Raw genomic sequence first — 23259 nt, 5'->3', positions numbered from 1 at the left:
TAAATCCCCCAGATGGCCTGACAGTTTGAGTAAAAACAATGAGAAATGATCAGTTAAGGTTTGTCTCTGCAAACTTTCACACATGTAAACAAAGCAGCATCTGATAAAAGTGCTCTTTTATGGCATTTAGATTGCATAGTTTTCAAAAAAACGAATTGTCACTTGTTTAGGTGGGAAAAAACATTTTATTTGACAGTTTTGAACAAAAAGAAACCTGGTTGACTGAATTTCTTCCCATGGGACCACAGCGTTTCTAGGACTCGTTTTGAGACACCCCGCGGTGTCTTTGTAAACCTGCGACAGGATGGAGCGCGGGCTGAGGCATCCCATCAGGTGGCTTCACGTCATTCCAGTCATCAGGCAACAGAGCCCAAATGAAAGGACGCTTAACCACACATTTTCAAATACCGCTAGGTTCACAAGCAGAAGTTTAAAGAAAAACTGTCTCTCTAATGCCATACTTCAAGAAAACCAGTCAATGCTCGGTATTTGTTATAACACTATAATCCATTTGTGCTTTTAAAGAGCATGTCGCCCGTGCAGCAGCGTACTTTTTCAGAAGAAAGGGCTGAATTCATAAATAGGGACACTGCAAATCGATTTTGCTGGGAAGCTTGTCCTGCGTGCACAGTGACCTTTTTGTGTGCTGGAGTAACTGATCCGCTTGTCTGTGCATAAAAACCACAAAGCACAAAAGTCTGGAACCGTGATTTTTGTGAAACAAAAAATGTAAGAAACTGGAGTCTCCTCAGAAATAACAATACAGAAAAGTGATGCTGTGAGCTAATGTTGGATCTTCTCAGCCCTGAGGTCGGCCTTAGACTCTGTGAACTTTAGTAGGTTCAGGTTCTGAATAGATTGACACATTTTTGAAAAGGCACAACAAAGATTTCTTTGACTTTAAGAGCTCAAACAAAAAAATTATGCAAATCAAAGTGTTTTTGCTGTTACTTATCCATTATTATAAAATTATTTTAATTATTTTAATTATTATAAAATCTCATGTTGATATGTTTTAAATAAAAACTCAATAATCAGCTTGTAATATGCAAAAAAAAAAAATCACTTGTTTCTCTCCACACATCACTAATAAAGCTGACAGAAGCAGAGACCTAACGCTGCTGCAGATCCTGTCTTCACATGTTGAAGCGCTGGTTCCTGGGCTGTGCAGGCCTTCTGTCCCTCAAATACACATTGACATAGGAGGTTATAAGATCATCCATCTTGTAACCCTTAAAAAAAGAACAAAGTATTTAGGAAAAAGCATGTCAAGTGGTTCTCAGCAAGTTTAGTGCGTTTTAAAGAGGTGCGTTACCAGTGAAGTTTCACACAGGAATTTGTTGCCCTTGACTAAACTGCCAATAGTCATGTGAAAATAGGTGCTGCCGCTGCACCAACTTGCAATGCGATTGAATGGATGAGTCGCAAGAACCTCCTTTAAAAACAGAGTCAACAAAGAGGTCAGCTGAATGCCATCCATGCTGTCATTTACATTAAATGTAATGCGTTTAACCTTAGTTTTAGGGTGGATGATTGTGAGTCCCAGCTTGCTGATGGCTATTCGCACAATATCTGGGAAGCTGGGTTCAGACGTTTGCTGAAAACAAAACAGAACAGAAGTCTTCTCTAACAGTGGTTTCTGCAGCAAGTTTGGCATGGTGACTGAGGTTTCAAAAGACATGACATGAGCACAAGTCTGCCACCCACTCCAAATTGATCACAGATGAAAAGATAAAGCGATTTCTGCAGGGCGTTTGCTGACAGCGCTTACCTTCACTTCGAAGAAAGCACAGCCAAACGTCGGCCAGCGCGAAACTGCCTTCAGGAAGCCCACTTTAGCCTCATCAGCAGTCATGTTGCCTTGTTTGTTATAGGAGGTGGCAATGTTCTGGAAAAAACATACATTTTAAATATGCATCAAGATAGAGCTTCCTTGTTCGGTGAAATTCTCTGCAACACTTAATGAGGTTAGTAGTTTTCTGTCACCCCCTGCAGCCCTCAGGCTGTGCTCTCACCGCTCTGACAGTGGGACCTCGGGAAAGCCAACAGTACTGACATTGTTCAGATAGTTGGAGCACATCCAAAGATATGCTTCATAGTTCTATATTTCCTCCATTGTAAAGAAATGCAGCTGAAAATAGCTGCCGTGAATGAATGCCATGCAGCATATTTTTGCAGATTCAAACAGCTCCTTTCATGTAATATTGCATCGGTTTCACTGTTGAACAGCCCCAAAGAGATACTACCAACCCATCTTCCTGACCGCAAAAGGGCCAACGGCAACTTTTAAAGTTGATCAAAAATGTGTGAGAGTAAAATCCTGCCAAACTTTAAACCTTCTTTGCCTAATTTACTTCATAAATTCATCCATCCGTCCATTTTCTTAACGCACTGTATTCTTCTTGGGGGCACAGGGCTGCTAGAGCTCAACCTGGTTACTGTTGGGTGAAGGTGGGGAACACCCTGGATAGGTCGCGAGCCTCTTGCAGAGTCACGCAATAACATGAGACAGGAGTTAAAACCAGGGCCTTCTAGAGGTGAGCTGAAGGTGCTAACCACTGCGCCACATACATTTTTTTTAAAATAACTTAAGCAGTGAATCCTGCTATTAACCCTCAATCAATGCGTCGCTTTATTATTGTTAGTTTGGAGCTTGAAAATGATTTTATGGTGTAGTTCATGGATGTTTATAGAATGGCTGCGCTACAGCCTCACTGAGTGGCGGTTTTGGGGACGGTGGGTTGACAAATTTATCAAGAGCAAAGTACCTTCTTCCACTCATTCTCAGAGATGGCCTTCAGCTGGTCGGCGGGCACCAGCTCCTTTAGCATCTTTGTAAGCATGGCCATCTGGCTGTTGTCTTTGCCGAACTTTGCTCTGAAGAGCAGAGCTGCGATGTTGACCATTTCGTCTTTGGAACAAGTGTGGTAGCCCCTCAGGTATTTTGGTACTTCCTTGAAGTCAGAGGGATGCAGGAACACATTTTAATCTTGAAACATTTCCATGTTAAATACGGTGACTCATTTGTTTTATCTTATCAGTTTGCCAGGTGGCTTATGTTTATGGAGGCATTTATATTTGCTTCAGGTGGAACGGGAAAAACAATGAGCTGTTCATTCAAATGAACCTGAGGGAAATGAAAGATCAGGTCAGCCTGAGTATCTTTGCCAGGGATCACATTAAACCACAGCTTCCTCATGAAGAACACAAGGTAGGGTATGTTGACCGGCCCGCCTGCAGAACAAGCATACAGAGTGTTTTCAGATGCAGAAAGTCCTCCAGCATTCCCATTGTGAGTGTAACCTATCAGGTGGTGCTACCGTCTTTCATCTGCTTGGATTTCTTGGACCAGTCAGTGATCTGTCTGAGGCTGTCAAAGAAATAGTCTGTATCGTTCAAGCTGATGACCTGAAATTAAATGAGACAGATTTTATATTTCTTAAAAAGCTAAAAATGATGTCAAAAGGTTGGAAAATGAGAAACAAACCTTGTCCTGTGCTTTGACAAAAAGGCTGTAGCCATCTGCTGAAATCAGGTTGAGCTTTTTAGAAATGCTTTTGATGAGATCTCTGACCTTGGTGCCGGTTGCCACCTCAAGTGTCTGCAGAAAGAGAAGCGTGGTCACTTGAAATACCACAGGTTAGCTAACATTACCATGTCTTTCTGCCTGCTCGTACCTCCATTGTGTCATTAGGAAAGTGAATTTTGTGAAAGATCTTGGTGCTGTTCTGCTGGATGGCGTCCACTTCCACGTGGTGTGGTGGGAGTTTTCTGGGCTCCATCCTAAAGCAGAGGGATATTAAGTCAAACACACACACACAAAAAAGAAAAAGAATGACACAAACAAAAACTTAAAACATCTAAAGGTTTGCATTTCTTAGACATTGGACCCAACAAGGAAGCTTCATCTGTCTGTTTGTAACCTTGACCCTTCGCTGAAGCTGTTCTGCTCCTGCAGCACTCCCACCCAGAGACTACAGCCACCCTCCATTGACTCCCAAGGAACAACTTTACACCAAAAGAAGAAAAACCTAGGAACATTTTAGTTTCTGAAGCTTCTTTGATCTTTATATGCTTAAAGTATTTATTGTTCATGAAAGCAGGGTGGTCAGGAGATTTACAGTGAGTCACTTTGCGTTTAGTGGTGCTCAAAATATGACATATTTAGTAGTTTGCTTTTTCATAGGTAAGTGGGTTGACCAATAAGTGAACCCAACATAGTATGTCAGTGTATTCCAGAGTATATCTGTTCAAATATGGAGGTAAAATATACAATAAATGAATAAGATTCTTCAGATAGGTGGGGTGGGCATCATTTCTAACCAAAGGGGCCACAAAAGTTTCTAAAAAATGTATAAGTGTGTTTACTGCTTTAGAGTTGATCATATTCAATTTAAGGTGAATGGAGCCTTTAGCAACAAGTTAATTAGTCACTTTAGGAAACGTACCTACGGTTAGTTTCATTTTCAAGAGTGTCCACTCCATTGATTGTATATGAGAACTGGACTGTGTGACCCCCTATTTGGCGTTCCAAACAGGAATCACCAGCAGGAACCAAGAAACCAAAGGAGAGGCAGTAGTTTATTAGAAATTTGCCTCTGACTTGTGGGCGGGACTTTTGGCATGAAGTAGGGCTTCCCCTGCTGCTATTATCCCTCTGTTTACGCTCACTCCCACTAGCTTACAGCCCCTGACACTCCCAGCCAAACATTACTGGTACAACAAAACGAGCACTATCAGATCTATCCAGCTGTATCAAGCTCAGTGGCCTTGTGGTAGAGTGTCCGCCCTGTGAGTGCAAATCCAGGCAGAGTCATACCAAAGACTCTAAAAATGGGACCCAATGCCTCCCTGCTTGACACGCAGCATTAAGGGGTTGGATTGGGGGCTTAAACCACCAAATGGTTCCTGAGCGCGGCTGTGCCTGCAGCTCACCGCTCCCCCAGGGGAGGGGTCAAATGCGGAGAACAAACTTCACACACCAAGGGTGCTAGGTGTGTGACAGATAGTGGGACTTTAACTTTATCTTTTGATTCAGATTCCAGCTCACAGGAGGAAAAAAAGATGTTCAGGGATCTATTTGTCTACAAGTGGATGCATCAGAATGGAGCAGTGCAGGGAGCTTGTAGTTTGCCGTTGTAAGTTCTATGTAACAATCACGGTCTTTTTAAGGCTATATTTTTTTAAAAAGGCAAAAAAAATACTTAGAAATGGAATTCTAAGCTGAATTTTCTTTATCTATGTCCTTAATCATGAGAAAAAACGCCACAAAAAGGTGTTAGAAACAACAAAAACACCATCATTGTCACGGTGGGTCTTGATTCTCTGTGGATTTTTAAACTCAGGCTATTTTTTAGTATTAAGAAATGGTAGAGAATGATATGCTGTGTTTACAATAGCTACTATACTAGTTACTATTTCTACAAGTCAAAATGGGCCGAGGACAGATGTGTTATTCTTATCAATTCACAATTATGAAACAGTTAAATGTACTGACTTCACGATTTGCAGTGTTTGTCTTTTTGATTGATGTAAAGTGAACAGACTGTTGCTTCTTCATGCAAATGTGAGGAAGCCCTTCTCCTAAATTTAGCATGCAGAGTCTAAACGCAAGACAGCATTTCCTTTTCTCACCACAGTGTTACACGATATGGTCTGTTGCAATGAAGGCTGCTAACCCTGGGAGGTGTGAAGCAACTGCTTTTCTACAAACCTCATTGGCTGCCCTCAACTTTCAAAGCCGAAAACCCTGATCACACAGTCTCTTTTTTTATTGTTTGAACTCTCCCCCTTTTCAATGTTGAATTTCAGTCAAACCTCAGAGAGCTCTGCAGCCGCTGCAGGCAGTCAGAGGCGAGCGCATCTCTGCGTCTGGTTTCCAGAAATCGCTGAGTGTGCTTGAGAAGAGCCTGGCTGGGGGGGAACAGACCACAGCAAAGCCACAGCAGCTGCCAGCCTTGATCGATGCTGGACCTGAAGACAGAAGAGGCGTGTTCAAGAGCAGCTGATGCACTAGAGACTCTCTTGAATGAGAAAGCACTCAAATGACCAAACTTGTAACAGTTAATCACGCACCGGTTGTTGTTGCTGGTCATCTGCTTCATTATCTGACAGTAGATTTCGTCCCGGAGAGCCTCGTTTTCTGTAGCAGGACTAAAGATCTGATCGGTGAGCTCCAGAGGATTCTGCACCTGCCTGGTGGGATAATCTCCCATGTACTTCAGGATGGGTACACAGCAGTCAAAGAGCCGTAACAGCAGGAAATCTGAGCTGCTTTTACCAAACACACTTCTCTTGTTCATTCTCTTGTTCATTTGGTGCTTGGTTATGCCGTGCAAAGCTTGTGTATGTATCACTAAAACCTTTAGGTTTATACAGTTTTTGTTGTCTACAGTTTTTTGCCTGAGAATGCTGCAAAGAAAATTCATGTCTACAGAAGATCTCATTTTCTCTTGTTGGCAAAAATACCAACGGAAAAGGTTCTACATTCGATTGGTTTTTAACTTTACTGAATAAACACAGAAAGCAGAAAAGTCCAATGTGCCCCAAGCTTTGGATTGGGATATTAGATTTTTAACCAATAGCTAAAACAAAATGATAGGAATTCCAGCTGAGAGGATAAACTACAGAGGGACAAAAACGACAAAATCCTGTTTTTCTCTGGCATGCAGAGGATATCTGTAAAGGCCAAGCAGGCTTTCTGGCTGAGCTCCGGGTTGCCCACCAACTTCTGGAGGAAAGGCTGTCGGATGGGTTCTCTGGAGTGAGCCCAGAGCCTTTCAGGAGCAGCATTCCTCGAAATCACCTGGCGGTTCACATCCTTGATGGGCTGTCTGTAGGATGAAATGAACAGGAACGGAGTTGCTGCTGTCACAAACACTACTCTGCTGATTGGTGAGATGAAGCATGCAGACTACAAACCTGAAATATTGCACAGAGAATTCCTTCAGTGTGGCCAGAGGCGCCCGACCCACTGACCCTGTTTCCTTCTGGTTGGTCTGGATCAAGTTCTTCCTCTGGTTTGGCGGGAGATTGATGAGACTCTAAAGAGGATATTCTTTTAAAGCTCAGCAGAACTGGAACACAGAACCATACCTGATATTCCTCATGAAACTCCATTATTTCTGTTGTCTTTATCCTCTAATTTATGAGAGGGATTGTTTTGCTCTCTTTTTAAATATTTCAGTTTTTCTGTGGGGATGTTTTTGCTTTTATTTTATGTTCAAATCTTAAATGGTTTTCTTTGCTTTGTGCTTTAATCTTGTCCAGCCTTTCCAGATGACAGGAATTCCTGTCCAAAACTAGCTGTCAGTTATCAAGACATCAAGGTGGAAAGATGTCAGGCACAAAACTTTGTGAGAAAGACTACTGACCAACACTAGAAAAGACATATTTATCCTTCCGTTTGTTTGACATAAAGAAAGAAAAATCCTATGTATGTGCAAGAAGACAAAAAATAACTAGATTTCTTTTCTGTTTGATTGACGCAAACGTACCATGACCTCATTGGTGGGTTTGGTCAGCGTTGGCAGTATTAGGATAGCCTCAACAGGGACAGCTCCTCTCTTTCTGGTGCTGTCATTTTCACCCTTTACCCAGCCGCGCCCCTCAAGGAGCTCATTGTCCTTAATAATGATAATGAGGTCCCCTTTCTTGAAGTTGAGGAGGGTAGGGTCATCTGAGAGAAGAGACAGCCAAAGAATCAGTCAGCACTCAGAGGAGACGAACAGAACCCGGGGGGATGTGTGAGAGAAAAGGGACGGCTCTGACCTTGGCCACTTGCATCCTTCAGTGCCACAGCATACTGGGATCGCTCAGTCAGACCACCGAGGAACATGGTAATCAGCTCGCCCATGTCCTCAGCTTTGGACCCGCTCAGCGTAAAGTCCCCTTTCAATGTCAGCAGACACACAGCCTGCCCAGCTGCTTGATCAGCCCTTTAGAGACAAAACAGTGCCCACATCAAGAAAACTTCCAGAAACCTCTGATTCCACAGCATCGGTGAGAACAACTCAACCTGCTGCTGTTGACTCCAGTGACTTCTGGAAAGGACAGCTCCAGCAGCCTCTTCTCCCTCTCATCCAGGAATGTGATTCCAGTCCAGTTTATGGCCACTATGAACTTGCTTTTTTGCAAAGGAGGACCTGGAAGGATAGCAGGACAAAATGAGCTCAGAAGTTGAGTTCATCACAGGCCCCCAGAAACCCTGACAACATTTAGAAGTGAAAGCGGCAGAAAAACTGTTGTTTCTGTTAATCTGCTGTTCCGCCTGTTTGGTCACATGAGTGAGGATTTACCTCTGCTGACACTTTTTGGTTGATCATTACTCCTCAGTCTTTCATATTCTCCATCCAGAGAAGCTCAAAAGTCCCATTTTACGAGTGCAAGTCTAGTCTGCAGTCTTTACATTTAAGTACAGGTCTAAAGTCTAAAAACTTATAGTTACAATGACTATTTTGTTTTCTCAAATTAACATTAGACCACTGTCAACAGGTTGAGAGGACACTTTTAAAGATTAAAAAGAAGATTAAAAAAAGAGAGAGAGCCTTTATTTTTAGAGCTGACAACAATGTTCTGGAGCTAAAACATAAAAAGATTTTTTTTTAAGTTCTAAACCTTAAGTTTTGAGTGAATTCTGTGAGACTTAAGTCCTTTAAGTCCTCATATCTACCTTCATCTACTTTCCTGCAAAAACAGTTGAGGTTAACCTCAAATTTAAGCGCATCATTCAGACATTCAAAATGCTGTTGATGGTTATTTGCCACTTTAAAGCTAATCAAGAGATCCATAACCTATTTTCTTCAAAACAGACTTATACCTGACACCTTGGTGACCTCAAAGAACCTGGAGAAAAAGATGGGCCACTCCTCCCTGGCAAAGTCGACGATCTCCGCCTTCACAGCGTCCTCTGTTTTTCTTGAACTCACAAACTGACCCTTGAGTGGGGAACAGCAGACACGATTTCAGCACATTTGATTTTTTTTTGGTGCTTCCCTCGAGTGCAGGCTGTGACTAACCTGAGAGTGAGCGGTGCTGACCATCTGAACCCATTTGGCCTCAGATTTGGCCTCCAGCAGGGAGTTGCTGACGCACTCCTGCACAGCTTCCTTCACATAGTCGGGACGGCTGTCACGACCGTGCTGGATGTACAAATGCTTTGCTGTGAGCTCCACGATATCATCCTCCTGTTGAGGTGAAACATGTGTAAAGCAGCTGACAGGCTTTCGTTTAGTTAAAACAATTGTTCCTGATGACGCCACACACCTTTTTACTCTGGTACTCTCCAAACTTCAGGCCTTGGATGATCTGTTTGTAGATCAGATCTGTGCTGACCTTGTCCTTTTTGCAATCGTGCCACGGGGTGAAGATCTCTTTGCGGATGACAAGGCGCCACGGCGCGTGCCTCTCCTGACCCCCCTTTCTCTTCACCTCCTGCTCACACTGGGAGATGGCATCCATCACGTGATCCCGGGCACTACCCAGAGCCCACACCTTCAGAGGAGATGGACTGTCAGAGGGTTCAACTTACCAAGCCTTCAAAATGATGATATATCATGTCTGCCTGCGTACCTTTTCATACATGGCAACATAGAGGGAAAAGCCAAAGGAGTCTGTGAGTTTGATCTTGTTGCAGACCATCTGGCAGATCTCTTTGGATGTGGTGGCTGAATCCACAGGGACGTTGATGGAGACGCCGTTCATCAGCCTCACAGAAACAATCATGGGCTTCCTCGTTTTGGTGGCCTGTTACCGGGCAGACAAACAACACAACAAGTTGTAGGTGCAACCTTTATGATATTTTGCAAACAGCATTTAAGTACTCAATGTCACAGAATTGTTGCTAATCCAATCAATGATTTAAGATGGTCATGGCTCACTCCTTACGCTACAAAACGATCTGCCCCCACCCCTATTTTTATGTTCCGCAGCAGCCCTGGACTGCAAGGACCAGATTGTTTTCTCATGCACCTTAGAGCAAAAATTTCTCAAAAGCCATCAAAATTTGCACACACGTAGGACTCGATGAAAATACATTTTTGTCATGGTGAATGACCCCCGCCCCCCCTCACCCCAAAAAGTGTGAGAAACTGTCAAAAAATGAATCCGCGCAAAATCTCTCATGGGCCTCAAAAAAATAAAAATTTTCAAAATCTCCTAATGAAAGCAAAACACGTGTCTAGGATATCCAAAGGAAGTTCTGAAAATATTATGGGATGGCCCAAGAGTAAATTTCTGGACATTTTTGCACAGTTTGGGAAAAAAGCTTTTTTTTCAAACAATCTTCACAAAGTTTTACACACAGGCCGCCAGCTTAAGTTTACAACCATAACTGAAGATTCATTGACTTTTAACCTTGGGAAGAGGCAGCCACCATGAATTTTCAAATAGAAAAACCCCCTTTACTACCAGCTACAAGTTTAAACTTTTCCTATGGATCTCGATCTATCCCCTCCTAATTCCTTGAGCATCATTGGGAAGCTATTTATCAAGAAGTTGTGCATTTGGAAAACTGGCATTTCTCTATTACTCACATATTTTTAAACTGAATATTGTGAAAATTGAATACACATATCATTGGCTCAAAACAATGTAACATGCAATATGGACATATTAGGAACGAGGGCGAGGTTACAAAATCCTCAGTTACCAAGGATATTCAAAAGTTTTCTATTATATATTCTTCTAAAAATTACTGAGACCTGTTTTTCACCCCCAGGCAACCAAAAAATTAAATGGTTGCTATGGTAATAAAACCAACAGAAAAGCCACTATTTTGAGAAAAAATATCTGAATTGAATCTGCCACAAATTAATAAAAGTCCTGACAAAGTCAAGGCTTGTCAGGAATGGGCCAGTGGCAGGTAGCGAGGCTTTAAATTTTAACAATAACATTTGAGACAAAAACAAAACATTGTTTTTGTAAATTTGACCATTTTCAATAAAAGAAAAACACGTTTCAGTGCAGTTACAACACCAGTCTACCAGAGGAAAATGTGACACATTAAACAAAGAGTTAAATGAAAGCAGAAACGTCTGTTGTTTCAGGTTATCCTCTCCTGTTTGTGACCAAAATCTTTCACTTGTGTTCCGCCTCTCATCATACTGTGGTACTGAGCTGACAGATGAGACAGAACTGCTCTCATGAGAGTACCTGCAGCTCCAGCCAGGCCGGAGGCTCCCCCCTTGCTCCGTTCATCCTGGTGCGCCGCAGCCTCTCAGCACAATATGAGGCAAAGTCTCGTGGGGCGCCACGGATGAAGCTTTGAAGATACTGCCGAGACAGGAGATGAAGGGTCAAATAGAAGATCCCAGCCCTATGGATGGGGCTGAGAAGGTTTTCACTCACCCGCGTGAAGCGATCACTGGGAGGAAACACTCCCAGGCAGAGGGACAGCAGAATCCAGCCACGCAAGCAGCTGTTGGTGTTGCTGTTATCCTGAAGCTGCTTGCAGATCTGACAGAAAATCTCATCCCTGTTCAGGCAAAAATGAATGAGACGAGGTTCATGAAGGGACAGTTTCTAAACAGATGGAGAAAAAAACCCAACCTGAGATCCTGTCTGACGATGCCATAACCAACGATGATGTGCAGCTTCTCCAAAGATGTCAGTGGTCGGTCCAGGGTAGGTTCGTCCGGATCAATGTCCTCTTTCAGAGTATTTAGAGGGGTGGGTTTTACCACATCTGTCTGATCCTCGGACTGAAAGAACAACATGTTCATGAGTGCACGGAAAGAAGCCGTCTACTGGGGCTTTGTTCAAGCCTCCACCTCACCTCTTCCATGATGACGGACTGCTTCCTGAAACTCGAATTGGACTTTGAACTTGCGTTATCCGGAATAACTGGTGTTTTTTTGTTTCTGGATAGGAGGTCAGTGAAGGTAGACCCTTTCCTTGCTCGAGGGTTTCCTTCAGGAACAGTGTACACCTTAGAGTTCTGAAGATTCTCATTGGGCACCTTCCTGTTTTTTGTCAGGAGGTCTGTAAAAACCGAGGCCTTTCTCTTCTGTGCTGGGTCCTCCGCAGTTATCGAGGGTGTGTTCTCTTTTTTATTCCTTAGCATCCTCTAAAAGAAACAGGGCACTTAAAAATGTCAGATGCAGTCGTGCCAACCACAAAAATGAGGGAAACTTCAGATCTATGACCCACCTGATCCAGGCCCACCATGTGGCTCAGACGTCTGTCTTTCCTGGCGACCAAGTCCTGTGGCATGAATCGCTCCTGTGGGGAGTTCAGTTGAACTCTGGTCTGTTTCTTTGGCTCTGGGAGATCACCCATGAACCTCAGAATGATCCACCACACTGTCAACGAAGCCTGAAGACACAAAACAAACACCGGAGTGACCTACCGAAGTAGGAAGACAGGAAAAAACCTTGAATGGAATTCAAAGACGGTACCTGAACATCTTCCTCGTCCTCGTGAAAGAGCAGGGGCTTTCGAAGCCGCTGGCGAATGTAGGTGGAGGTGACTCCACCCTGGAAGTACATGGAGGCAAACTTGGAAAAGGTAAACTCATCGAGGTCATCATAGTCCTCTTGGGGAAGATTTTCCTCAATGGGCAGTTCATCGATATCAATCTCTTCAATGATGGTCCGTTTCCCTTCAATATTCTGCAAACACATCAGATAATAAATATAACTTAATAAACTCCAAGTTTCTCTTACTATCCTGGTGTTGAAAAAAAAACAGTTCTTCCAGACCTCGAATCCCACAGGTGCCTGACCTTCCTGCCCTCCAACAGAGTCGGGCAGGAAGCCGAACATGTCGTCCACCAACTCCATAGCCGACATGGATTCAGACTGCTTCTGGGCCTCCATCTGCTGCCTCCTCCACAAGATTTCTTCTAAGTGTTTCTGTTTCTCCAGCAGAGCCCGCTGCTCTGCTTCTTTCTCTTTAGCAGAGAGGTACATCTAAAAGAGCAGCGCTCAGAATGAGGGACCAGACACAACCCATCAAGCTGTCGAGTGAGGCACAAGGGGTTCTTCCATAAGACTCACGTCTCTCTTCATTTTTTGGAGGGCTCTTCGTGCCAGCACGCCCCTGGTGTGCGTCTGCAGCACGATCACTGCATTCCTCTTGCGCTGCCATTCCTTCCTGGCCTGATATCCTCTGATGTGGGTCTGCAGCACCAGAGCAGCCTGACGCTTTCTCTTATACTGGAGGTGTAGGTGACGAGAGCGGACCTGAGCCTGTAGCCTCGCAAAGCCAAGCTGCACCTAGAGTTACAACACAATTCCAGCTTGGATACAAGGTTTTCTTCAATTCCCATTAAAAAAAAAACATTTAGATTTAAGAAACCAGGTGTACCATTTTAAACAGCTTCCTGCCTTTGTGCCCTCTCCAGTTTTTCTGAAGGACAATTGCAGCTGACCTTTTCTTCAAAAACTCTCTCCTTCAGATGACATGACATCAGCAGATATAAGATAAATATCCACAAAAAAAGCAGAACACTAATTTGCAGCCTGGTGTTTGCTTACCTGTATTTGTAGCCCCTCAGGACCCTCTGGATCAAAAGGGCTTTGGTGTTCAGCTCTATCATTCGCTCCACTTCCAGCTTTGTATCATGGATGTCCTGTTGGAAAATGACACCAAAATGCTTTTAGCTGACACAAATTAGGCCTGTACAATAAATCATAAATTGATCAAGGTTAAGGTATGAACTTATGCAAAACACAGTGTAAACTGCAATTAATGGTTAGCTTTAATGTTTACACACCCATACACTAAGAAACCAATTTTTTTTTTAAAAAGCCCAAGCGCACGCTACATTGTTTGTGATTGTTGTCCATATTGGTTTTAGCCAGTTCTACCAGAAAGGCAGATCATTGTTCTTTGGTTTGTTTCCGTAACATAAAAGTTCTTACTTGTGCCATTCTTCCATATTTTATTCAAATAAAACTGTTGCAGTGAAATGGAATAGATGTATAAAACTATGATTGCACTGGGCTCGGCAAGTCACATTCAAGCGAGCACTTTCAATGAAAAGTCTATGTAAACGCATGTACTGTATATGGTATTCAGTTTTTTGGAATCCGCGTTCAAAACTCTTGCATTCACGCGTCGCTACGCAGGTTTCTAAACCATTTTTGGGTTCTACGTACAAAATGCATGTCCACTGAAAGGTAAACCAGTTGAACCTTGACCAATCAGAGACTCGGATTTTGTAGTGACATATGGGTGGTATCCCTTACAACTCAAGGAAGTGCCAAATCTTATTATGAAGGAGAAATGAATAAGTGCGGTTTATGTGACTCCAACTCTTTCATATATCGGAACAGAGCTGTAAAAAAAGGCTGAAGGAAGGTTTGCAAGATTTGCACCACTCTGACATTTCACACCAACATCAAATACATCCAGTGTGAAATGTACTTGGCATTATATATAAACAAACTAAACACATGCTCTTGGACACATGTTACATGCCCGGTTGTTCATGTATCGCAAGTCATATCGTCATTGCAATATTGATCGCTAATATCGCAGATCACAACTTTTCCTCATTACAAATTTATCTAACTATCTGTATTGTGAGAATAAACTTGCATGTTGGGCTAGATGAGTTCAGAGTCTTCGTGTTTAGGGTTGTTTTTAATATTTTACTGATGGGATCACCTTCAGAAATATCTTTGTCTTGCCTGTCTTCCAGTCTTTGTCCTCTTTGAGCACACTCTTACAAATGGTCTCACAGCACTTTTCTTCGCTTTCCTGTTTGGACAAAGCAAATAAAAGTCAATGAGAAAATCAATGGCCAAAAGGGGGAGATGGACTTTTAGATGGTGCCCAGCTCACAGTTGCAGGGTTGCAGATTGAGGTCTTGAGGAGAACCCGGTAGCGGTCTAGAAACTCTTTGAAGGTGTAACGAACAGGATATCCAGCTTTTCGGATCTTGATGGTCTCCATCATACCAGAGTAACGCAGCTGACGCATGCACAGGTCTCTGTCAAACAGCTTGCACACAAATGCATCATTTTTACCTCATTAGGCTGGATGAACACAAAACTTAATTCCTGCTGTTTAAGGCTTCTCTGCTCACCATGGGCCTCTTAAAGTCATTGGGTTTGATGCAGCGAATGAAATATGGCTGACAGGCTGACAGCGTTTTCATCAAGGAGTCCAGAGACTGACGGAATTGACCAATCAAAGTTGGCACCCGCTTCTTCTCAGGAGTTTTCTATTAGACAAAACAATTCTCTGAGAAACTGCGTCTACTGTCCAGGTGATCTGGGAATTTAGACTCACATTACTCACATTGGTGGAGCTCTTACTCATGGTGATTACCATCCTGGGATTGCTGCTGCTCTTGATAGTTTTGGAGCTGGAGGACAGCTCATTCTGAAAGGTCTGCCTGAGGAGTTTGTTGGTGGAAGCCTCCACGACCTGGATCATATCGGAACTGAAGGCATCACGGTTTTTCTCAAGGAAGCCTGAAACAAAACAGAACTTGTGAGAACAAAGCGGGAATTTGGTGAAAGTTTTTGATGCTACAAAGCCAAAAAACAGAACCTTGTGAGTCGTAGTAAACCTCTCCTGCAAAATGCCGGATTCCAAAAACTGTTTCATGGACGTTCTTTGGGCGAATGTAGACATTTCCTTTCTCATGAAACTGATTCATCTTTTGGAGCAAGGTGGTGTCTGTGCCCTGAAAATGAGTCAAACTACCAAATTATCATCTGCTTTCCTATAACGCAACTTTTTGGGAGCAAGGAAATCAGAAACCTTAGGGAAGTTGCTCTCCTCATCAATAAGAGCCAGCATGTTCATGGTTTTGCTTGCCAAAACGTCAAGGGTTTTCTGGTTGTCTTGGTATTCAATGTGCTTCCAAACAATGTTCTCTCGACTGTACTCATCCTGCTCAAGCTTGAAAACATGCTTGACAAAGAACTGCTGAAGCTGCTCATTGGCAAAGTTGATGCACAGCTGCTCAAAGCTGTTGAAACAGATAAAGGAATTTTAGTCTCAAACTCAGCTCTAAAAACAACCCAACTGTTGCAAACCCCAACCTGTTCTTAGTGAAGTTCTCAAACCCAAAGATGTCAAGAAGACCAATTGACTGTTGGAGATCTTTGTCCTCCTCGGCGGTCTTGTACACAGCAGAGTTGATTTTGTTGACCACCCAAATGAAGAGTTTTCCATAAAGAGCCTGAGCAAGAAAGAACAGTATTACCCTTGTGTTACCCCATGGTTTAGGTGACTACTCAATTCTGACTGGTTCCATAGACCACTAAAAATATGGCGAGTGCAGTACAACCTGCATACTACATGCTCATCTTTCTGTTCTTGCTTTTTGTTGACTGTACTTTGTTGGTAATGTTTGCCTTTCCAGAGTGAAGCAACTTACTTTGACGAAAGCATCCCTGCCATCCACTGCCTGAGCTCTCGTTAAAAACTTGGAGACAGTCTCTTTAATGGTGGAGACGGAGCGCTGGGTCAGACTGGTCTCCAGGGCTTTGGGATCCACCTAAGATAACAGATAAATGGAGTCAGAGAAGACCCTCAGAAAAAGCTCGTCCTTTTGCTGAGACAAAAAACACCTGCCTCCAACAATTGGCTGGCCATGTTGAAATGGGAACATTTGCAGAGTTCACAGCCTTCCATGTTACTGACGATGGTGCCTGAAATCAAGCAGATATGTGACAGATAAGATCATTTGTAGACGCTGTATGAGAAAAAAGGTCTAATGGCTGCCTTTACTCTCAAACTCCACGTTGCCCAGGTGAAGGATGGCGGCGAGCAGTTTAAAAATCTCCCAGGAATCTGCCTCTGAGAAGGTGAGGATCTTCAGAGCTGAGCGGAAGTGAGCAAACTCCTTTACGTCGTCTCGCCCTTCACAGCTTGTGCAGTTTCCCTAATGGAAGGGTTACAGCACTTAAAGCTAAATATAGTTTGATTCACACTCAACGAAGTCACACAATTAAACAAGTCGTTTATTGAAATGTGACTGTACCATGGTCAGATACTTGTAATCAGCTGCTGTGCCAAGAGAAAGAATCTTCTTCTGGTCTGCTGACATGCCCATCAGCATGTAGTAAAAGATGTGGTAGTTTCTTTCCTCAGGCGCCTATTAAGGAAGTCCACAAAGTTCATCAACAAGACCTTTAGTCTTTTTACTACCACTGACTAATTTGCCCACCTGGCGTATGACTCTGGACTTCTCCAGCAGATACTGCTCAATGCGGGCCCCTTCAATGGCCCCGCTCTTGTTGAAGTTGACATCAATATACTTTCCGAACCGACTGGAGTTGTCGTTACGTATGGTTTTGGCATTACCAAAGGCTGCAGGGGAATGGAAACATAGGTCATTAAATATTTGGGGCGAGTTTGCTGAGGAAAACTCATATGAGGAGTTTGCTTCAACCTTCCAGGATGGGGTTTGCCTCGAGGATCTGCTGCTCAATCCAGGAGTGCTGACCGCTGACTGCAGCCAGGTACTGCAGCATCAGCTTGGTGCTCTCAGTTTTCCCAGCTCCGGACTCTCCGCTGTGCAAACAACAGAGATTTGAGCGCTTGGATTTTGTCTGTAACTACTTTGGATTTTACTGTGATTTGTTTCTCCTGATTGACTCCTATTCTATCACTTCTTTTTGGGTTAAATAAAATTGACTGTACAATCTTTGATTTTTGAACTTTCCAGAATGTTTAATTTGAAATAAACTCCTGGTCTTAGACAATTTCTGCAGTTGCACAGCAGATCAGCCTTCAGTAGCTACATTTGAAATGAATCCCCCTTAGTTTAAAAAAGGTGTTCCACATGAACCTGTTTTAGGACCAACTACCTATAGTTTCCATTAGCCAGTAACGAATGACTCCTCTAGGTCTCTGTTTATTATCAGCAGTACGTATACAATTTAGCAGTTATGACTCTTTGTTTTCATAAAAATTAAAAAAAAAAAAGGCAATAGACTCAAAAAAGGGTTTACTTTTTTCTATTTAAAACTACCTGGCTTTCTGTTGGGGGAGATAGTTTTTACTCATTTACAAAAATGAAAGTACCGTAGTCAACATATTTATCCTATGATAATTAGCTTTAACATAACAACTGTAAGTAACTCTAGCATTATAATCATATTTTAAATAACGTGCTTATTTTATTCCTACCTTTTTTTCTTACCTTATTTTCGCTGAAACTGTCTAAGACAGAAATGTTTTCAAAAGGCATCAGCCTTATTCTAGCAATGTAAACTACTTTAAGCTGCATCCAAACAGACCTAAACACATCCCGATACGTTTCTAGATTTAGGACAGTCTACGATCTGGTTTAAGTTGTTAAATTGGGTTGAGTAATTGCTTCATTCAAAAGTTGCAATTCTTTCCAAGATTTCAAAACTCCTCTCCAGCAGTTAGTTTTACTTCCCGCAGACATATCCATCCAGTTTAACCACCTCTCAAGTTAGCAGGGCACTCATCTAAAGGCTTAGACTCACTGACAGTCAAAGGGAAACAGGGGGAACTGAGCTCCAGTCTTGGGTCTGACCTGATGACACAGCACTGGTTCTTGCGATTGCGGCGCATGTTGAAAAAGCACGAGTCTGCAATGGCGAAGACATGCGGTGGCAGTTCGCCCAGCCGTTGATCTGTGTACATGTGCACGTGGTCTGTGGTGTAGATGGGCAGCAGCTGGTAGGGGTTGACTGCGACCAGAATGGAGCCTGTGTATGTCTGGAAACAGAGAGATTTTTAATGTCACACAGCAGAACGCTTGACGAGCACAAACAAGCCCCTTCAGGGGGAGAGCAACATTTATTCACAGCTGTGGGGCTAAAAAGCCCGTTTTAAACATTCTAAATACTACAGTGAATAGTCACAATCTGCTGCTTTAAATACTGAATGATCAACAAATGGAAGGAACAGGGAAAAGGGGTGCCAGCCACCAGTTTTGGAAACCACCTAACCACAAAACACTTTTTTTATGTTAGACATTCAAAAGATCCTATTTTAAGGTTACATTGAATAAAGCAATAAATGCTATATGCTTACACAAAATCATTCCTTCAAAACTGAACAGACAGATCTGAACTTAAAACCGTTTAAGTAAAATAATATTATAGGTCTAGTTTTACCTCATTGTGCACAAACCTGAATAATGTAGAGATTACATTATTCCCCTAATTTCTTTAAATTATATCTATAACCAAAAATTCCCTTGTATAAACATAAAAACAAACATATAAGTTTCACTTTTGAAATGTTGATTTTCCTTAGGGTGGTAAACAATTTCTGAACCAATCTGACTACATTAGTTAAATTATTTGCCCCTAAACCAAATAATTTAATCTCTGAGTTTTTTTAGTGTCTTTGGAGGAACTTTTTCCAATATATTCTTTTCCATTTTTATTTGAAAAAAATGCAATTTATTCAACCCTCTATAACGATTTATTTCGTATTTCATGTTGGTGTTCAGCACTGACTTTATCTTTGAACTTTATCTATATTTGTTGAATCTCTTTCTTATTGTTGAATCATAAACTCTAATCTTAACTGGGTCAATTAAGTAAGGCCTGCACTTATTTCCGTGTTGCGCTTCTTCTTTTATGACCTTTTGGATGAGTCATTTTGTTCAGTCACTCTTTTCCATTCCTCCAAGTTTTTCCCATTTGTGGTAATAGTTGTTCCTTAGAGCTAAACAAAAATAGAAATGTTCTTGTAACCCTTTGAGACTAATTGATGACTAGCTTTGCTTCTTTTGTGTTTCTGAATTCCTTTTGATGACTGCATCATGTGTTTCCTTATGTATTTTACCTGTTGCTGCTTCATTTTCTCACACCTTTATTGTGGCCCACAGCAGCACTGACTGCAAAAACTGTATTGTTTTCGCAGTTGGAAAGATTCCAGCGCATTTCAGCGAAAATTTGACCCCCGCCGCATGCTCGAAAAGTCACCAAAATGTGCACACACCTGGGATAAATTGAAAATGAATTTTCCACAAAGTCAACGTCACCCCCCCAAAGACGATGACATCACGGCGAGCCATCCCGTAAAAAGAAATTGAATAGGGCGAAAAACGCTTATGGGTCAGAGAAAAAATTATTTCAAAACACAGTTACAAAACCAAAATACACCCGTTGGGGATATCCCCAATAAAGTTTTGAAATCATTATGGGACGGCCACACGGCCTGCGGCTTGGCGGCCACTTTGTGGCGAACTATGAGAATTGGCGATTTTTGTGTTTTTCCACAATATGGGAAAACGATACTTTTGTTTGAGCGATTTTCATGAAATTGCACACACTTGCTGCCAGCTCCTGTCTACAAACACCACATAAGTGTCCTTTGACCCTGGGAAAACCTTGGGAAAAGGCCATTTTTTCAAAATGCAAGATGCTGGCATTTAGAAAAAGAGTTAATCAAAATTAAATTGTTCCACAAAAGCAACAATTTCTATTTCACGATGGTCTACGCAGGTTTTTTTGGTATTTTAATACCAAAATTTTGCTAATGGAAGCCCTTTTGCTGGCATTTTCTTCAATAGCTACCAAACTATGTGACCCAATGAGTCCAAGTGTGTCCCGAATTGTGACACTTGCATCCCAACATCAGACACACCACTTTATTTTGCAATCATAGATGCTGAATATTCCATATGAATTTTTATATTAAATTGTCAGAGGTTCCCACATGAATTCTGGCCATTTTTTTCAATAGCTCCTGAACTATGTGACCCAAATGAGTCCAAATGCATCCCATTGATCAAGCGTGATATTGACCTAAGAAACCTTAAAATCTGAATGACTACTATGTGCTTCCTTCCTGCTGCTATTTTCCAGAGATTGCTGCTCCTATGTTAATGACCTTTTTTGGAGCGCCACATTTTTGTCAATATTGTGACAAACTTGGATACATCACTGACAGGTGAGGAAAATTAGCTAAGCTATCTGCAAGCTGTCCATCATGAATGATTGCAAAACAAAGTGCTGTGTCTGATGTTGGGATGTCAGTGCCACAATTCGAGATACATTTGGACTTGTTGGGTCACATGGTTTGGAAGCTATTGAAAAAAATATCTGCATATTAACTCAAAACAATTTTTCAAGTGAAAAATAAGTAAGATAGTTTGGACACAACTTCAGGAAAAGGTTTATTGTAATCCATTTCTTTTTGCAAAGCATTTAGTCTTGGGTTTGATCTCAAATCGTCACCATATCATGCTCTTGTTCATTTGTTGACGGTCCCTCAGAGACACCACTGGGCATCAACGCTGAACGTCAGTCAAATATGCAACCTAAAACTAACTTCACCGCGGCGCCCACGTTCATTTAGCCGTGGTTAAGCCAGCCCCCCCCCTTGGTTTAGAGCAGAGCATGAAATGCGATTGTTGCTGCTTTCTGTTTTCCATAATAAAACAGGTTATCTGTTCTAATTAAGTATTACTACAAAAATAACATTCATACACACGACAAAGCAATCCTCACAAAAAATTTTGTACTCTTACTGTGTAGTTTTTGAGTCATTAATGAATAAAAATAGTAATTTTGGCTGAAGATGTAATAGAAGTTTTCAATTTTGAAGTTGAATAAAGTGACTTTGCATAACTCCAGGCCATGTCTGTCTGTCTGGCAAACAGACAGACAGACAAGGTTTTCATACATCATAATAAATTAAATTGTACTTTTTTTTGTGCTAAGGGTTGACTCATGGCTGAGAACACACCACTGAGCTTCGATGGAAAAAATACTGGAACATTCTCTTTCCACTGAGGTTGATTCGTCACCATGGACACAAACACCCCTGGTAAAAACAGCAGGCCAAAGTCTACAGCTAAAGGTATCAAGAGATGACGTGTAAGCATTTCCAGCCAGATTATGGACGCCATAAAAGTAGGTGGTTCTGCGCTGAAGGAGAACAGAAACTTACATAGATTTTGCCCTCTTTGTGTCGCACCAGCAGGTTTCTGAGCAGCCCCTCTTCGTTCAGATCACCCAGCATGATCATGTCGTCCACACCCGTCACCGAGGATGGGTGCATTTGCCGGATCTTCCCCTCATTCTTCTTGTCCACCTTGTGCACCTTTCCGTGTTAGAGGAGAACAGGGATTATGAAAAGTCAGTTTCCTGGTGTGTGAGGGGAGGACAATCATGATGGGTGTGTTACCTTTCCTTCATCATCTAAAAGTTGAAGCTGGCCCGTGTCTGTGAGCTGAACTTCTGCCCCAATGGGGACTCCAACACCTGGGTCTACCCATACAAAGTCCCCCTGTTTAGGGTGGAAGGATTTGGAATAAAAATCCAACAGTTTGTGCAAAGATTTTAGCATTTTGGATCATGAAAATACAGTACAAATTACTCTTACCTTACTCAAATGCACCATGACTCACAGATAGATTAAATCTGAAAATAAATCAATCACAATTACTGATAGAATCAATATAGATGATGAGTTAAGCACATCCCAGAATCTCTGCATCTTAAGAAAGATATTTTAAAGGTCAGGTGTTCATAATCAAGGCAGGTTGGTTACAAATGGCTCTGCTTCCAAAAAACTGAACAAATTAAAATAAATCACTAGAAATGATTCTAACCTAAAAACTGTGTCAAAGGGTGGAGAAGCCACTCTTACCTGAGAAAAGGTGCGCGGCAGCTGCTGAGGGCTCTTCTCCTTGTATGACAGGGAAGCAGCCCGGTTTCCCAGCAGCCTCGGTTTTATGGTCTTTTGACTTTGCTCTTGGATAGCAGAACCACCCAGTAGTGTCACAAATGCCCCAACATTTACAGGTGTTGTTACAGAAGACACACTTTGGTGTTTCCAAACACAGAAAACACTCCCACTAGAATATGTTGGTCTCATCTGTTTGTTACAAAAGCCTGCAGACTCAAAAGTTTTTAATAAATAACCCTTTATATTAGGATTCCTAATGATCTAAGGAATACTTCTACAACCACCGGCCATTAGGCACACATGACAGCAACTCAATGCAAATTTAGGCATGTAGACATGGTCAAGACGATCCGCTGCAGTTCAAACCAAGCATTAGAATGGAGAGGAAAGGGGATTTAAGTGACTTTGAACATGGAATGGTTGTTGGTGTCAGATGGGCTGGTCTGAGTGTTTCAGAAATTGCTGATCTACTGGGACTTTCTCCCTCAACTATTTCTAGGGTTTACATATAATGGTCCAAAAAAAAAAAAAAAAAGAAAATGCCTTGTTGATGTCAGAGGTCAGAGGAGAATGACCAGTATGGTTCCAGCTGATGGAAAGACAACAGTAACTCAAATACACTGGTTACAACTGAGGTCTGCAGAAGAGCATCTCTGAACGCACAACAGGTCC

General features: G+C 42.2%; 1 protein-coding gene across 1 annotated transcript; it reads right to left on the bottom strand.

The window, feature by feature from the left end:
- Positions 1–162: 162 nt before the first annotated feature.
- LOC101163405 (unconventional myosin-VIIb) lies at positions 163–22613 on the bottom strand. Its single transcript, XM_011474393.3, has 48 exons — positions 22549–22613; positions 22282–22319; positions 22084–22185; positions 21847–21999; positions 18470–18654; positions 17354–17475; positions 17129–17271; positions 16943–17056; positions 16690–16843; positions 16534–16610; positions 16337–16456; positions 15999–16138; positions 15715–15925; positions 15502–15637; positions 15247–15422; positions 15032–15169; positions 14788–14946; positions 14611–14703; positions 13476–13570; positions 13306–13390; positions 12996–13214; positions 12699–12908; positions 12396–12608; positions 12148–12312; positions 11774–12064; positions 11548–11699; positions 11347–11473; positions 11152–11271; positions 9571–9744; positions 9265–9492; positions 9018–9185; positions 8819–8936; positions 8018–8144; positions 7771–7937; positions 7497–7678; positions 6922–7043; positions 6679–6833; positions 6076–6229; positions 5818–5973; positions 3678–3783; positions 3488–3601; positions 3321–3408; positions 3128–3234; positions 2769–2954; positions 1772–1888; positions 1514–1597; positions 1316–1435; positions 163–1232 (listed from the first exon to the last, which is right to left on the bottom strand). The coding sequence occupies exons 2-48, from the start codon at positions 22297–22299 to the stop codon at positions 1137–1139; spliced, it is 6687 nt and encodes a 2228-aa protein (XP_011472695.1). The 5' UTR covers positions 22300–22319; positions 22549–22613; the 3' UTR covers positions 163–1136.
- Positions 22614–23259: the final 646 nt, after the last annotated feature.

This window comes from Oryzias latipes, chromosome 4 (genome assembly GCF_002234675.1).
Source record: "Oryzias latipes chromosome 4, ASM223467v1".
Lineage (NCBI taxonomy): Eukaryota > Metazoa > Chordata > Actinopteri > Beloniformes > Adrianichthyidae > Oryzias > Oryzias latipes.
The sequence above is the reverse complement of the archived record's forward strand: the minus strand, read 5'-3'. Positions and strand labels throughout refer to the sequence as shown.

What these genes read in the sequence shown, in the direction of transcription:
- LOC101163405 (XM_011474393.3), bottom strand. An exon ending in TGAGTAAGAGCTCCACCAAT is followed by an intron (nt 15,170 to 15,246) that starts GTGAGTAATGTG and finishes TTTGTCTAATAG; the next exon opens with AAAACTCCTGAGAAGAAGCG. An exon ending in CGGCTGCAGAGCTCTCTGAG is followed by an intron (nt 3,784 to 5,817) that starts GTTTGACTGAAA and finishes CCTCTGCTTTAG; the next exon opens with GATGGAGCCCAGAAAACTCC.